At 49.6% G+C, this 16,149-nt stretch overlaps 1 protein-coding gene across 1 annotated transcript in view; it reads left to right on the top strand.

Annotated features, from left to right (window-relative positions):
* The window catches only part of LOC145339640 (cell adhesion molecule 2-like), a 62,076-nt gene extending 52,680 nt beyond the window's left edge, over positions 1–9,396 (top strand). The window contains exon 5 of the mRNA XM_080184150.1: positions 9,196–9,396. Coding sequence (XP_080040276.1) covers positions 9,196–9,362 — 167 coding nt within the window. The 3' untranslated portion in view covers positions 9,363–9,396. The remainder of the gene's footprint in view (positions 1–9,195) is intronic.
* Positions 9,397–16,149: the final 6,753 nt, after the last annotated feature.

Genomic DNA, 16,149 nt, shown 5'->3' with positions numbered 1-16,149 from the left:
GGAAGAAACTTAAGCAAGGAGAATGGAAGGCTAAATGGGGTCAGGAAAAAGCATCGGTCAGCAAGGTTTTTACACACATATAAAGAGCAAGAGGGTAGCCAGGGAGAGGTTTGGCCCACTCAAGGACAAGGGAAGGAATCTGTGTGGAGCAGAGGAAATGGGCAAGGTATTAAATGAGTACTTAGCGTCAGTATTCACCAAAGAGAAGGACTTGGTGGGATGATGATTCTGGGAAAGGATGTGTAGATAGTTTGAGTCATATTGAGATCAAAAAGGAGGAGGTATTGGGGTTCTTGAGAAACATTAAGGTAGACAAGTTCCCAGGGTCTGAGGGATATACCTCAGAATACTTAGAGAGGCAAGGGAGGAAATTGCTGGGATCTTGAGAGAAATCTTTGTATCCTCATTGGCTACAGGGGAGGTCCCAGAGGATTGGAGAATAGCCAATGTTGTTCCTTTGTTTAAGAAGGGTAGCAAGAATAATCCAGGTAGTCACCAGGCCGATGAGCCTTACATCAGTGGTAGGGAAATTATGGGAGAGGATTCTTCGAGACAGGATTTATTCCCACTTGGAAGTAAGCAGGCGTTTTAGTGAGAGGCAACATGGTTTTGTGAAGGGGAGGTTGTGTCTCACTTGCTCGATCCAGTTTTGTGTGGAAGTGATGAAGATGGTTTTTGAGGGTAGGGCAGTGGATGTTGACATAGAACATAGAACACTACAGCACAAACAGGCCCTTCGGCCCACAAGTTGCGCCGATCACATCAATACCTACCAATCCATAGACCTATCTATAACCCCCAATCCCATATACTCATCCAGAAGTCTTTTAAAAGATCTCAGCAAGTTCGCCTCCACCACCACTGACGGCAGCCGATTCCACTCACTCACCACCCTCTGAGTGAAAAACTTTCCCCTCACATCTCCTCTGTACTTGCTCCCCTGCACCTTAAACCTGTGTCCTCTCGTAACGACCATTTCAGCCCTGGGAAATAGCCTCCGAGAATCCACCCTATCTATTCCTCTCAACATTTTATAAACCTCTATCAGATCGCCTCTCATCCTTCGTCTCTCCAGGGAGAAGAGTCCCAGTTCCCTCAACCTATCTTCATAAGGCATGCCTCCCAATCCAGGCAACATCCTTGTTAATCTCCTCTGCACCCTTTCAATAGCTCCCACATCCTTCCTGTAGTGAGGCGACCAGAACTGCGCACAGTACTCCAAGTGGGGTCTGACAAGGGTCCTATAAAGTTGCAGCATTACCTCCGGACTCCTAAACTCAATCCCCCATGTTGTCTACATGAACTTCAGTAAGGCCTTTGACAAGGTCCCTCATGGCAGACTGGTGCAGAAGGTGAAGTTGCATGGGATCAGAGGTGAGTTGGCAAAGTGGATACAAAACTGGCTCGGTCAAAGAAGACAGAGGGTAGCAGTGGAAGGGTGTGTTTCTGAATGGAGGGCAGTGATAAGTGGCGTTCCTCAGGGATCAGTGCTGGGACCTTTGCTGTTTGTAATATATATAAATGATTTGGAGGAAAATGTAACTGGATTGATTAGTGGATGACACAAAGATTGGTGGATTTGCGGATAGCGATGAGGACCATCAGAGGATACAGCAGGATATAGATCAGTTGGAGACTTGGGCAGAGAGATGGCAGATGGAGTTTAATCCGGACACATGTGATGTATTGCATTTTGGAAGGTCTAACACAGATAGAAAATATACAGTAAATGGCAGAACCCTTAGGAATATCGATTGGCAGAGGGATCTGGGTGTACAGGTACACAGGTCACTGAAAGTGGCAATGCAGGTGGAGAAGGTAGTGAAGAAGGCATACGGCATGCTTGCCTTCATTAGCCGGGGTATTGTGTTTAAAAATTGGCAAGTCATGTTGCAGCTTTATAGAACCTTAGTCAGGCCGCACTTGGAATATAGTGTTCAATTCTGGTCGCCACACTACCAGAAGGATGTGGAGGCTTTGGAGAGGTTACAGAAAAGATTTACCAGGATGTTGCCTGGTATGGAGGGTATTAGCTATGAGGAGAGGTTGGAGAAACTTGGTTTGTTCTCAGTGGAATGATGGAGGTTGAGGGGAGACCTGATAGAAGTCTACAAGATTATGAGAGGCATGGACAGAGTGGATAGTCAGAAGCTTTTTCCCAAGGTGGAAGAGTCAATTACTAAGGGGGGGACACTGGTTTAAGGTGGGAGGGGCAGGTTTAAAGGACATGTACGAGGCAAGGTTTTTACACAGAGACTAGTGGGTGCCTGGAACTTGTTGCCGGGGGAGGTAGTGGAAGCGGATACGATAGTGACTTCTAAGGGACGTCTTGACAAAAACGTGAATGAGATGGGAGCAGAGGGATATGGTCCCCGGAAGGGGAGGGGATTTTAGTTCAGTCGGGCAGCATGGTCGGTGCAGGCTTGGAGGGCCGAAGGGCCTGTTCCTGTGCTGTAATTTTCTTAGTTCTTTGTTAAACATGAAGTACAGCAATAGCACAATCATCATACTTCTGATCCAAGAAAATTGCAACTGATCTCTACAACTGCTGCAACCTTAAAAGATGGTACCTTCTTAAAAACAATCACAGATTTCCTGGACATATTAGAGAAATTTCAATTTTTTTTATTTGTGGGCTAGTTGGCTCGGATTTATTTCTCATTCCTAACTGCCCTTGGAGGGCAGTTGAGAGTCAACCACTTACTGTGGCTGTGAAGTCATATATAGGGCCAGACCGGGTCAGGATGGCAGGTTTCCTTCCTTAAAGTAGGTTCATGAACCTGATGGGTTTTTACAACAATCGTCAATGGCTTCATGGTTATCCGTAGATTCTTAATTCCATTTTTTTAATTGAATGTAAATTCCACCATCTGCCTTGGCAGGATTCAAAGTCAGGTCCCCAGAACATTTCTACCCTCTTTTATAGCAAGTATGCCTGGGTTAGCTAACTATATTTAAAGTGAGATGTGAGTCCATTGGAAAAAAAAGTGATAAGTTAGAAATAATAGAGCCATTGGTGGTTATTTTCCAAAATTCATTGGACTGTGGACTGGTTCCTACAAATTGGAGGGTAGCTAATGTAAACCCGCTATTCAAAAAGAGAGGTAGAGAGAAAACCGGGAACTATAGACCAGTGAGCCTAACGTCGGTACTGGGGAAGTTGCAAGAGTCCATTATCAAGGATTTCAAAACTCATTTGGAAGGCAGTGGGATCATCAGATAAAGTCAGTATGGATTTACAAAGGGGAAATCACGCTTGATGAATCTATTGGAATTCTTTGAGGATGTAATTAGTAGAGTTGACCAAGGAGAACCAGTGGATGTGGTTTATTTAGACTTTCAGACAAGGTCTCACATAATATATTACTATGTAAAGTTAAAGCACATGGGATTGCAGGTAATGTTTTGAGATGGTTAGAAAGCTAGTTAGTAAATAGGAAGCAAAGAGTTGGCATAAATGGGTCTTTTCCTGATTGGCAGTCAGTGACTAGTGGGGTTCTGCAGGGACCTGTGCTGGGACCCCAACTGTTCACATTATACATTGATGATTTGGAAGAGGGAACTGAATGTATTATCTCCAGATTTGCAGCTGATACAAAGTTGGGTGGGAGGGTGAGCTGTGAGGAGGATGTGGAGATGCTTCAGTGTGATTTCAGGCTGAGTGTGTGGGTATCTGCATGGCAGATACAGTATAATGTGGATAGATGTAAGATTATCCATTTTGATAGCAATAATAGGAAGACAGATTATTACCTGAATGGGAGTAAATTGAGAGAGGCAGACACTCAGCGAGACCTTGGAGTCCTCGTGCATCAGTCGCTGAAAGTAAGCGCACGGGTACAGCAGGCAGTAAAGAGGGCAAATGGTATGTTAGCCTTCATAGTGAGAGGATTTGAGTATAGGGATAGGGATGTTTTACTGCAATTGTACAGGGTGTTGGTGAGGCCACACCTGGAGTACTGTGTGCAGTTTTGGTGTCCTTATCTGAGGAAGGATGTCCTTGCTATAGAGGGAGCACAGTGAAGGTTTACCAGGCTGATTCCTGGGATGGGGGTCTGTCACATGAGGAGAGACTGAGTCAGTTAGGATTATATTCACTGGAGTTTAGAAGAGTGAGAGGGGATCTGATAGAAACTTATAAAATTCTAACAGGGTTAGACAGGGTAGATTCAGAAAGAATGTTCCCGATGCTGGGGTCTCCAGAACCAGGGGTCAGAGTTTGAGGATAAGGGGTAAACCTTTTGGAACTGAGGTGAGGAGAAAGTTCTTCACCCAGAGGGTGGGGAATGTGTGGAATTCACTCCCACAGAATGTAGTTGAGGCTAAAACGCTGTCTGATTTCAAGAAGAAATTGGGGGCAAAAGGGATCAAGGCATACGCAGGGAGGGGGGATCAGGATATTGAATTTGATGATCAGCCATGACCAAAATGAATGGTGGAGCAGCTCAAAGGGCCGAATGGCCTCCTCCTGCTTCTAGATTCTATGTTTCTATGTTCCTGTTAGCTGAGTTTGTGGATTACTATCTCACGGTAATACTACATGGCCATCACCTCCACATTCAAAGGTTCTCATCTCTTTCTATGTGCTACACTTATTTGTTAACTTCCTGTGTTCCTTATCACATTCCACCTGAGTTATAGCAGCTAATTTCACATCATTAAAAGGTATCCTGTTTTCCTGTTCTTTCCATCATACTGAACAACTTCACAATTCTTATCTCCCACTCAATCAGTTTCTATCTCCTTGCAGCCTCTTTGTGTCCTCCTCACAGTTTACATTCTCACGTAGTTTTGTCCTGTCAGTAAACCTGCCTGAATTACTCTCAGGTTCTTTATTAATACAGACTCGAAGTAGTTGAGATCACAGCACTGATCTACGAGTTATGACTTCATATTCTGTCCATTAACTAATCCTCTGTTAACACTAACGCATCATCTCCCACTGTGCGTTCTTGCGTATTAAGGATTCATTTGGCAGTTACCAACTGCCTTTTGGAAATCCAAGTCTGTTCTCTTGACCAGTTTCCTCGAATCTCCCCTCGCAGTTACAGTTCTCTTAAATAATTTTGTCAAACATAACTTGACCCTGATCAAGTTCTAATTTTCACAGTACATTGTTAAGTTTTATTTGATGACAGATTCCAGAGTTGTGCTGGTAATTGATATTGGGCTAACGGGCCTGTTCCCTGCTTTCTCTCTCCCTTCCTTTTTGAATAGAGATGTTTGTTTGTAAGTAAGTTATAAAAAGAACATTGTCATTGGTTATAAAGTCGTAATATTTGATTGTTTTGAAATTTCCCAGCTATTGGGTTCATTGTGTTAAAGATCCTTTACATTTGGTGGAAATTTTCTTATGTTCCTGAAGGAATATTTGGAAGTGACCCTGGCCGGTTTCCTCCCTTGTTCCGTTCTCAGTTGATCAATGTTTAAGCTGACTGCTGCGAATGAAAGGTCAGACTTTTTGTCGCTGACTGTCAACTGTCAATTAACCCCTCAATGCCCAGATTCACCAGTGAATGACAGGCTCTTGGAGCTAAGGGGGACGGGCGTGTGCTGGGAGGGATGGTGGGGTGCAGTAACGGTCACCGTGCTCTCTGTGAACCCTGTACCTCGGTGTTAGTCAGAGCCTTCTGCAGACCCAGTTTCAAATTAGTTTCCCTAGAACACAAACGTTGAACAATATCTTTGAGACTAGGTATAACTATCCTGCTTCTGCGAGTATGTGTATATCTTTAATGTATATATTTATTGCAGGTGACACCATTGCTTCCTGTTTAAATTGAAGAATAAATTTATTGGGTCTTGCTCACATCAAGGAGCAGAGGTCAGAGATTGCAGAGATTATTCTGACAAGTTCTCATCTGTAAGTTCAGCTCTGCGCTGGGAGCAAGGCCCAGAGACAAGCCTGCAGGAATGGGGATGAACTCAGAAAGGAGACTGTAACAGGGCTTTAGACAGGAGTGAGACTTTCAAAACAACAGCAGGGTGAGCTGGATAGTCTGTCCCCAAATGATCTGAGTAATATGTCCCTGCAAACATAGCTCACATGGCCACTGCAGGTCAGGGTGCAGGGGGATGGGGGATGCAGGGGACAGGGGGTGCGGGAACGGGAGGTAAGCAGGGGGTGGTGGGTGGGAGGATGATGACTCCGTCCTGATTTTGAAGCTTGACCAGTGGGCTGACGAATGGCAGATGGAGTTTAATTTAAACAAATATGAGGTGATGCATTTTGATAGATAGAACCAGGGCAGGACTTACCCAGTTAATGGTAGGGTGTTGGGGAGAGTTACAGAACAAAGAGATCTAGGGGTACAGGTTCATAGCTCCTTGAAAGTGGAGTCCCAGGTGGACAGAGTGGTGAAGAAGGCATTCGGCATGCTTGGTTTCATTGGTCAGAACATTGAATACAGGAGTTGGGACGTCTTGTTGAAGTTGTACAAGACATTGGTGAGGCCACACTTGGAATACTGTGTACAGTTCTGGTCCCCCTATTATAGAAAGGATATTATTAAACTAGAAAGAGTTTAGCAAAGATTTATTAGGATGCTACTGGGACTTGATGGATTGAGTTATAGGGAGAGGCTGAATAGACTGGGGCTTTTTTCTCTGGAGCGTAGGAGGCTGAGGGGTGATCTTATAGAGGTCTATAAAATAATGAGGGGCACAGACAAGGTAGATGTTCAATATCTTTTCCCAAAGGTAGGGGAGTCTAAAATTAGAGGGCATAGGTTTAAGGTGAGAAGGGAGAGATACAAATGTGTCCAGAGGGGCAATTTTTTTTCACACAGAGAGTGGTGACTGGAACAAGTTGCCAGAGGTAGTAGTAGAGGTGGGTACAATTTTATCTTTTAAAAAGCATTTAGATAGTTACATGGAGGTATACAGGTATACATGGAGAGGTAGTAAATTGGATTAGACACTGGCTCAATGGAAGAAGCCAGAGAGTGGTAGTGGAGGATTTCCCTCTGAGTGGAGGCCTGTGACTAGTGATGTGCTGCAGGGATCGGTGTTGGGTCCATTACTGTTTGTCATCTATATCAATGATCTGGATGATAATGTGGTAAATTGGATCAGCAAATTTGCGGATGATACAAAGATTGGAGGTGTAGTGGACAGTGAGGAAGGTTTTCAAAGCCTACAGAGGGATTTGGACCAACTAGAAAAATGGGGTGAAAAATGGCAGATGGAGTTTAATGCAGACAAGTGTGAGGTATTGCACTTTGGAAGGACAAACCAAGGTAGAACAGACAAGGTAAATGGTAGGACACTGAAGAGTGCAGTTGAACAGAGGGATCTGGGAATATAGATACATAATTCCCTAAAAGTGGCGTCACAGGTAGATAGGGTTGTAAAGAGAGCTTTTGGAACACTGGCCTTTATAAATCAAAGTATTGAGTATCAGAGTTGGAATGTTATGGTGATGTTGTATAAGACATTGGTGAGGCTGAATTTAGAGTATTGTGTGCGGTTTTGGTCATCTAATTACAGGAAGGATATTAGTAAGGTTGAAAGAGTGCATAGAAGGTTTACAAGGATGTTGCCGGGACTTGGGAAACTGAGTTACAGAGAAAGGTTCGCTAGGTTAGGAGTTTATTCCGTGGAGCGTAGAAGAATGAGGGGAGATTTGATAGCGGTGTATAAAATTATGATGGGTATAGATAGAGTGAATGCAAGCAGGCTTTTTCCACTGAGGCTAGGGGAGGAAAAAAACCAGAGGACATGGGTTAAGGGTGAAAGGAGTAAAGTTTAAAGAGAATACTGGGGGGGCTTCTTCACACAGAGAGTGGTGGGAGTGTGGAATGAGCTGCCGGATGAAGTGGTAAATGCGGGGTCACTTTTAACATTTAAGAAAAACTTGGACAGGTTCATGGATGAGAGGGGTGTGGAGGGATATGGTTCAAGTGCAGGTCAGTGGGACTAGGCAAAAAATGGTTCAGCACAGAGAAGAAGGGCCAAAAGGCCTGTTTTTGTGCTGTAGTGCTCTGTGGTTCTATGGGTATGATGGGTATAGATGGATATGGACAAGTTGGGCCGAAGGGCCTGTTTCCATGCTGTAAACCTCTATGACTCTATGACTTGCTCTCCTGCAATCAGAGAACCATCACGGAGTTTGTATTGGGTTTGGTGACCATGCAGAGGAGGCCTGTTTCTACCCAGTGATCCTTGCCCTGGGTGCTGGGCATTAGTACAACACTCAGGAGGGATGGTCGCACTAATCCAGAGCGGTGAGCCTTGTTCAGGCTGTGCTAGCTGGCTTTTTACATAGTGCTGTGTTGTCCATAGCCTGCTGTATTCAGTCTGAGCTTTGTCTGGATTCAAGTATCTGAATCCATTACCACAGCCTGCCCCCAGCTGATCACTCTGCACCCAGCCTCCAATCAGCTTGTGTGAATTTTGTAAGACTGATCTGGCCCTCGGAGTATGAACTCAGAGCTTAAAGTTGCCGTCTTGGCTGGGGATTTCCCTGGACATTTCTTCATCGTAAGAAGTCTCACAACACCAGGTTAAAGTCCAACATTTAATAACAAAAGCCACAAGCTTTTCCTACAGCACGAACATTGAACAGTATCTTTGAGACTAGGTGTTACTATCCTGCTTCTGCAAGTATGTGTTTATCTTTAATGTACAAAAGCTAGTGGTGTTTACTACCAAATAACCCTGTTGGACTTGAACCTGATGTTGTGAGATTTCTTACTGTGTTTACCCCAGTCCAACACCAGCATCTCCACATCATTCCTTCATCACCATGAAATCCCACCTCACCCTGAAACAGATGTTTTTGCATCTCCAATATTTTTTACAAGTCATTAAATGTATTGAATGAAAATGAAACAAGGACAGGTAGATTTGTGTGGGCTTTCTCCCCCGGTGTTGCTGAGAACAATATCCCATCGACATTGATAGAGACAGCAGGACAATCCTGGAGAGTCCCCATTCTTCCTGTTATTGTGTGGGAGCTGGAAATGTTTGAGTGTTTTATTGCCTTTATTTTATATTCCGTGTTCTCTGTTAACATTGGGCAGTCTGTATACATTGGTTTACACCGTTCAGCTTCATTGCATCCGTGTATTTGGAATGGTTTTTTGCTGTGTTTTCTTTATTCATGATGCATGTTCTGTTTGATTGCTTTCGTTTTCCTTTTGCTTTTTTTGTCTCTTGCCTGTTTCAAGATTATTTTTTCTTCCCACCAACCAGATGCTCCCATCACTCCGTCTCCCACCATCAGCCCTTCCTCTCCCTCCTCTACAACAGTCACAACCCCTGTTACCATAGCAACCAGCACCACCAAACTGGCCGCAGTCTCCAGGGCCCGAGGTACAGTATCAAGCCTGCATTTCTTTATCAACTCGCTTTCAATTTAGCTCAAAGTAGTCAGTAGTTTCTGTAGTTGTTTAACTTCATTTCAACGTTGCTGATTGATCACTTACTCACCACAGGTCCTGGGGGACAATTGTAAACTAACCCCCTCCCTTCCCCTCCCTCGAGGGGGAATGAGGCAGAGTGAGTTTGTAAACTAACCTCCCTCCAGGAAGTGTGTGTGTTTTCACGTGAATACGGGCTGTGGGTTCCAGCTGGTGTGGGGGTTGGGTTGGAGGGTGGGGGTTGGGGGGACGTGAGGGACAGTCACAGGAGTTGACCCTGTGATCAGGCTCCTTCCTATCGGGGGCCAGGGGGAGAACACGCTGGGCTGTGAGTCCATCTTCCCGGATCTCAGCTCAGTCACCCCCCAACATAATTCATCCACAATCGGGTGGATGCTAAAGAACAGGAAAGTTAACCTGGGAATTGGAATGCACTCAGTCTAAGGAAGCCAGATGAAGTGAGGGAATGCTGCCATATAAAGGCATACTGTGCTAATGAGGTAAAGTTTTACAATTTAAATAAAACTGGACAAAGACCAACTAAGTAGTGAGATGAAATTGCTCAGGTCCCTGCTCCGCGAGACTCCAGGGTCACACATACTCCACTGTCCAACTTCCCCCTTCCCAGGACCTGCAGTTGAACATAAATCTTTTCTCACCAGGATTTCTATTTGACACATGAGCTTCACTGGATAGGCCCAGTGTTTACTGCCCATCCCTAATTGCCCCTTAAGAAGATGGTGGTGAGCTACCTTCTTGAACCCGTTGCAGTCCCTGAGGTGTAGGTACATCCACAGTTCTGTTAGGGAGGGAGTTTCAGGATTTTGACCCAGTGACAGTGAAGGAATGGTGACCTATTTCCATCAGGATGGTGAGTGACTTGGAGGGGAATCTCTAGGTGGTGGGGTTCCCAGGTATCTGCTGCTCTTGTCCTTCTAGATGGGGTAGTGCTGGTGGGTTGGAAGATGTCATCAAAGAGAGTCCCTGCCACGCATCTTGTGGCAGTAAGACACTGCTGTCACTGTGTGTCAGTGGTGGAGAGAGTGAAAATTGACTCAAGCAGCAGAAGCATCATTAGGAGAATTATTCTGGCCTGGAAGTTTTCAACTTCTACTGAGACAAGTGAGAGTATTCCATCACACTCCTTGTAGATGATGGACAGGCTTTGGGGAATCGGGAGGTGGGTTACTTGCTGTAGGATTCTCAGCCTCCGACCTGCCTTTGTAGCCATTGTATTTATATGGTGAGCCCAGTTCAGTTTCTGGTCATTGATGACCCAAAGTTGTTGATCGTGGGGGATTCAGCAACGGTCATGATATTGAAATGTACAGAGGTGATGGTTATTGGTGAAGAGTCTGAAGATGGTTGGGCCTGAGGGACTCCTGATGTAATGTCGTAGGAGTGAGATGATTGATCTCCAACTACCGTAACCATCTTCCTTTGTACCTGGTGTGACTCCAACCAGCAGTGTTTGCCCCCAGATACCCACTGATTCCAGTTTCACTCGGGCTCCTTGATGCCACACTGGGTCAAATGCAGCCTTGATGTTAGGGGCTGTCATTCTCACCTCACCTCTGGACTTCAGCTCTTTTATCCGTGTTTGAACCAAGGCTGGAATGAGGTCAGGAGCTGAGTGACCCCCTGGTGAAACCCAAACTGGGTGTCACTGAGCAGGTGCTGCTGGATCGCGCTGTCGATGACCCCTTCCATCACTGTACTGATGATCAAGAGTAGACTGGGCGGTAATTGGCCGGGTTGGATTTGTCCTGCTTTTTGTGTACAGGACATACCTGGGCAATTTTCCACATTGCTGGGTAGATGCCAGTGCTGTAACTGTACTGGAAAAGCTTGGCTAGGGGAGCAGCAAGTTCTGGAGCACAAGTCTTCAGTACTATGGCTGGAATATTATCAGAGCCCATTGCCTTTGCAGTATCCTGGGATCCAATCGTTTCTGGGGTGAATCGAATTGGCTGGAAACTGGTGTCTGAAATGCTGGGGACCACTGGAGGAGGCCGAGATGGATCCACTCAGTACTTCTGGCTGAAGATTGCTGCAAATATTTCAGCCTTATCTTTTGTACTGATGTGCTGGGGTCCTCCATCACTGAGGATGGGGATATTTGTGGAGCCTCCTCCCCCAGTGAGCTGTTTAATTGTCCATCACCATTCATGGCTGGATGTTCATTTCCTTTTTTCCTTCTGTATCATTTATCATTTGTCGACCTCATTGTGTTTGGTTGGAGCGAGATCTGTTGTCCAGTTTTCCAGCTGCCTGCTTGGCTGGTGTAGACATTCCCAAGCGATTATTGTGAAGAGTGGGGAAGTTGGTGTGGTTGTGGCAGTGTTCCAGTGATGGAGCTGGACAATGACTCGAGGAGGACTCAGGGGTTATTCACACCTGAAGGATGATCTCTTCTGTTCAACATCCCCCAATCTTCAACTCTCCACGATTGGTGGCTGTGCCTTCAGTGGCCTGTCTCACATTCTCCTCTTCCTGTGAAGCATCCTGGGACATTCTAGGATGATCAAGGCACTCTGCAGAAACAGGTTGTTGTTGTAAACTGAGGGTTGGGGAAGGAATATTGACATTTTACGGCAGAAGTGAGCCTGCTGTGTGAAAGGCCAGAACAGAGTGCTAGAGCCAGACACAACCCCTGCTGCAGAGGTTACCAGTAACCGAGCGATAGAAAAATTCAAATCAGGGCTTGTTCAGGGGGACAGGGAGTGGGAGAGTGGGGGCGGGAGATAGGAATTGCTGAGGATTTTGAAGGGATTTGTACAGAGTGGAATGCTGTAGTACACATTAAAATCATTTCAGTCTGATCTGAAAAATAGAGAGAGACAAAGGAGAAGTAATCCAGAAGTGACAACAAGGGAATGAACACAACTTGAAGTGGTGGAGGCTGCCTCGCTAAATATTTTTAAGAAGCGGGTTGATGGGTTTTTGATAAGAGAGGGGATTAAGGGTTATGGGGAGAGGGCGGGAATGTGGAACTGAGCCACGACAGATCAGCCATGATCTTATTGAATAGCGGGGCAGGCTCGAAGGGCTAGATGGCCTACTCCTGCTCCTGTTTCTTATGTTCTTATGAGTCTGGGGTCCCGGTCAGTGACCAGTGGGGAGCGAGGGTAAGGTCGGCCCCCACAGAGTCTGGGGTCCCGGCCAGTGACCAGTGGGGAGTGAGGGTAAGGTCAGCCCCACAGTGGCCGGGGAACTTTGCAGCATTGAGTGGCGTCCCAGGAGAGAGTTTAACAATTCTCACTGATGCTAACAACAATCGACCATCTCATTTGTTTCAATCTGTATTTCCAAAATCAATGGGAAAAGCTGATCAGACGAATGGAGTGGTGTTTACCTCACACGGTGCACCGGATTCACTAAACAGCCATTGAAACTGTGGAATATCAGAGTGAGCCACAATGAGCCAGAGATGCTGTTGATTACAGTGTCTGCAAATCAAGAAAACAAGGTATTAAATATCACATCAAATTGAAAGTGACTGTCGGTGGTCTTACAGCATACACGTGTGTTAGAGAGTGAGTCCCTGTCTATACAATACAGACCACTGCACCATGAGCAGCAGCCATCTGGGCCAGTAGCTGATGTCCCTGTCTCGGACACACAAGCACCAACTTCAGGTCTCACTCTGGGATTCCATGGGCAACGAGGTGCCGTTCCCAGAGGGGCTGCAGCAAGTTGAGTGTTGGCACAGACATGTCCCAGTGCTCAGGCTGGCACAGCATGGGCGATTATCACTTGACAGTGTTCCCTGCAGAGTGCCAACCACACACTGAGACCCTGCTGATCCATCATAGCAAAAACACACTGCAGGAAGATAAGTGTGTGCGCCACAGGCACCCTGCGAGGGGAGAAATGTCCTCATTTTAACTGTGATCAAAATCACTGAACAGACTTCCAAACTCAGGTAAAGATCTGTGGGTTTAACACCTATTATTGAGACTATGGAACAGCCCTGACGGAGCGCTGCACTGTCAGAGGGTCAGCGCCGAGGGAGCACCGCACTGTCAGAGGGGATGAGCTGTGGTTGTACCTACACCACATAGAACTGCAGTATGTGACGACTGTCGCTCACTGCCAGTTTCTCAGGGTGACCTGTGGATGGTTAATAAAGATTGGCATCGCTCACATCCATGCCCTGAGTAAGAAAGCCACAAAACACTGTTGGTTGAATAATGCGGTTCATATGGGCAGCAGGGTGGCACGCATTGCTGCCTCACAGTGCCAGGGAGCCGGGTTTAATACTGTCTGTGTGGAGTCTGCACATTCTCCCCATGTCTGTGTGGGTTTCCTGCCGCAGTGTGGTTAATGATGGGGATGAGGGGTTCCTCACTAATGCAGACATGGAACCCGGAGGATGGAACAAGCTGCCATTGGCAAAGAGGTTCCTGTTGCTCTGATTTGCTGACAGGTGACGAGTTCTTTGGTCACGTGAGCCACTGTAAGCCAATCACTGATGTTGGCAGGTACTAGCCAATCAGTGTCCAGCCAGACTGCGCCAGGCTCGGGGTCACCTGTTTTGTTTTCTGACCCTTTTCGCTTCTTTCCCAATATCTGCATGTGGCCTCCAGCTGTGACAAAGGCCATTTCCCCAACCAGCCCAGCTCAAGGTAAACACTCTAAACACTCATCCATGGGCAGCGAAGATGGAGACCCCCCCCCCTCCCTCTCCTCCTCCCTCCCCTCTCTCCCTCCCCCCTCCCCTCTCTCTCTTCTCCCTCCCCTCTTCTCCCTCCCCTCTCCCCCCTCCCCCCTCCCCCCCTCCCCTCTTCTCCCTCCCCTCTCTCCCTCCCCCCTCCCCTCTTCTCCCTCCCCTCTCCCCCCTCCCCTCTTCTCCCTCCCCCCTCCCCCCTCCCCTCTCTCCCTCCCCCCTCCCCTCTCTCCCTCCCCTCTTCTCCCCTCCCCCCTCTCCCTCCCCCCCTCTCTCCCTCCCCCCTCCCCTCCCCCCTCCCCTCTCTCCCTCTCTCCCTCCCCCCTCCCCTCCCCTCTTCTCCCCTCCCCCTCCCCTCTTCTCCCCCCTCCCCTCTCCCCTTCTCCCTCCCCCCTTCTCCCTCCCCCTCCCCTCTCCCCTTCTCCCTCCCCCCCTCCCTCTCCCCTTCTCCCTCCCCTCTCTCCCTCCCCTCTTCACCCCTCCCCCCTCCCCTCTCCCCCCTCTCCCTCCCCCCCCTCTCTCCCTCCCCCCTCCCCCCTCCCCTCTCTCTCTCCCTCCCCCCTCCCCCTCTCTCTCCCCTCTCCCTCCCCCCTCCCCTCTCTCCCTTCTCCCTCCCCTCTTCTCCCTCCCCTCTTCTCCCTCCCCTCTTCTCCCTCCCCTCTCCCTCTCCCCTCCCCCCTCTCTCTCTCCCTCCCCTCCCTCTCTCCCTCCCCCCTCCCCTCCCCTTTCTCCCTCTCCCCTCCCCTCCTCCCTCCTCTCTCCCTCCCTCTCTCCCTCCCCCCTCCCCTCTTCTCCCCTCCCCCCTCCCCTCCTCTCCCTCCCCTCCCCCTCCCCTCTCCCTCCCCCCTCCCCTCTTCTCCCTCCCCCCTCCCCCTCTTCTCCCTCCCCCCTCCCCCCTCCCCTCTCTCCCTCCCCCCTCCCCTCTTCTCCCTCCCCCCTCCCCTCTCTCCCTCCCCCCTCCCCTCTCTCCCTCCCCCCTCCCCTCTTCTCCCCCTCCCCCCTCCCCTCTTCTCTCTCCCTCCCCCCTCCCCTCTTCTCCCTCCCCCCTCCCCTCTCTCCCTCCCCCCTCCCCTCTTCTCCCTCCCCCCTCCCTCTCTCCCTCCCCCCTCCCCCCTCCCCTCTCTCCCTCCCCCCTCCCCTCTTCTCCCCCTCCCCCCTCCCCTCTTCTCTCTCCCTCCCCCCTCCCCTCTTCTCCCTCCCCCCTCCCCTCTCTCCCTCCCTCCTCCCCTCTTCTCCCTCCCTCCCCCCTCCCCTCTCTCCCTCCCCTCTCTCCCTCCCCTCTCTCCCTCCCCTCTCTCCCTCCCCTCTCTCCCTCCCCTCTTCTCCCCTCCCCTCTTCTCCCTCCCCCCTCCCCTCTTCTCCCTCCCCCCTCCCCTCTCTCCCTCCCCCCTCCCCTCCCCCCTCCCCTCTCTCCCTCCCCCCTCCCCTCTCTCCCTCCCCCCTCCCCTCTTCTCCCCTCCCCTCTTCTCCCTCCCCCCTCCCCTCTCTCCCTCCCCCCTCCCCTCCCCCCTCCCCTCTCTCCCTCCCCCCCTCCCCTCCCCCCTCCCCTCTCTCCCTCCCCCCTCCCCTCTCTCCCTCCCCCCTCCCCTCTCTCCCTCCCCCCTCCCCTCTCTCCCTCCCCCCTCCCCTCTCTCCCTCCCCCCTCCCCTCCCCTCCCCTCTCTCCCTCCCCCCTCCCCGCTCTCCCTCCCCCCTCCCCTCTCTCCCTCCCCCCTCCCCTCCCCCCTCCCCTCTCTCCCTCCCCCCTCCCCTCTCTCCCTCCCCCCTCCCCTCTTCTCCCTCCCCCCTCCCCTCTCTCCCTCCCCCCTCCCCTCTCTCCCTCCCCCCTCCCCTCTTCTCCCTCCCCTCTCCCTCCCCCCTCCCCTCTCTCTCTCCCCTCTCCTCTCCCCTCCCCCCTCTCTCTCTCCCTCCCCTCTCTCCCTCCCCCCTCCCCTCTTCTCCCCTCCCCTCTCTCCCTCCCCCCTCCCCTCTCTCCCTCCCCTCTCTCCCTCCCCTCTTCTCCCTCCCCTCTCTCCCTCCCCCCTCCCCTCTTCTCCCTCCCCCCTCCCCTCTCTCCCTCCCCCCTCCCCCCTCCCCTCTCTCCCTCCCTCCTCCCCTCTTCTCCCTCCCTCCCCCCTCC

This window comes from Carcharhinus amblyrhynchos, unplaced genomic scaffold, assembly GCF_965287045.1.
Source record: "Carcharhinus amblyrhynchos unplaced genomic scaffold, sCarAmb.v2.hapA chromosome_579, whole genome shotgun sequence".
In the NCBI taxonomy this organism is placed as follows: domain Eukaryota; kingdom Metazoa; phylum Chordata; class Chondrichthyes; order Carcharhiniformes; family Carcharhinidae; genus Carcharhinus; species Carcharhinus amblyrhynchos.
This window is presented reverse-complemented; position numbering and strand designations above follow the sequence as displayed.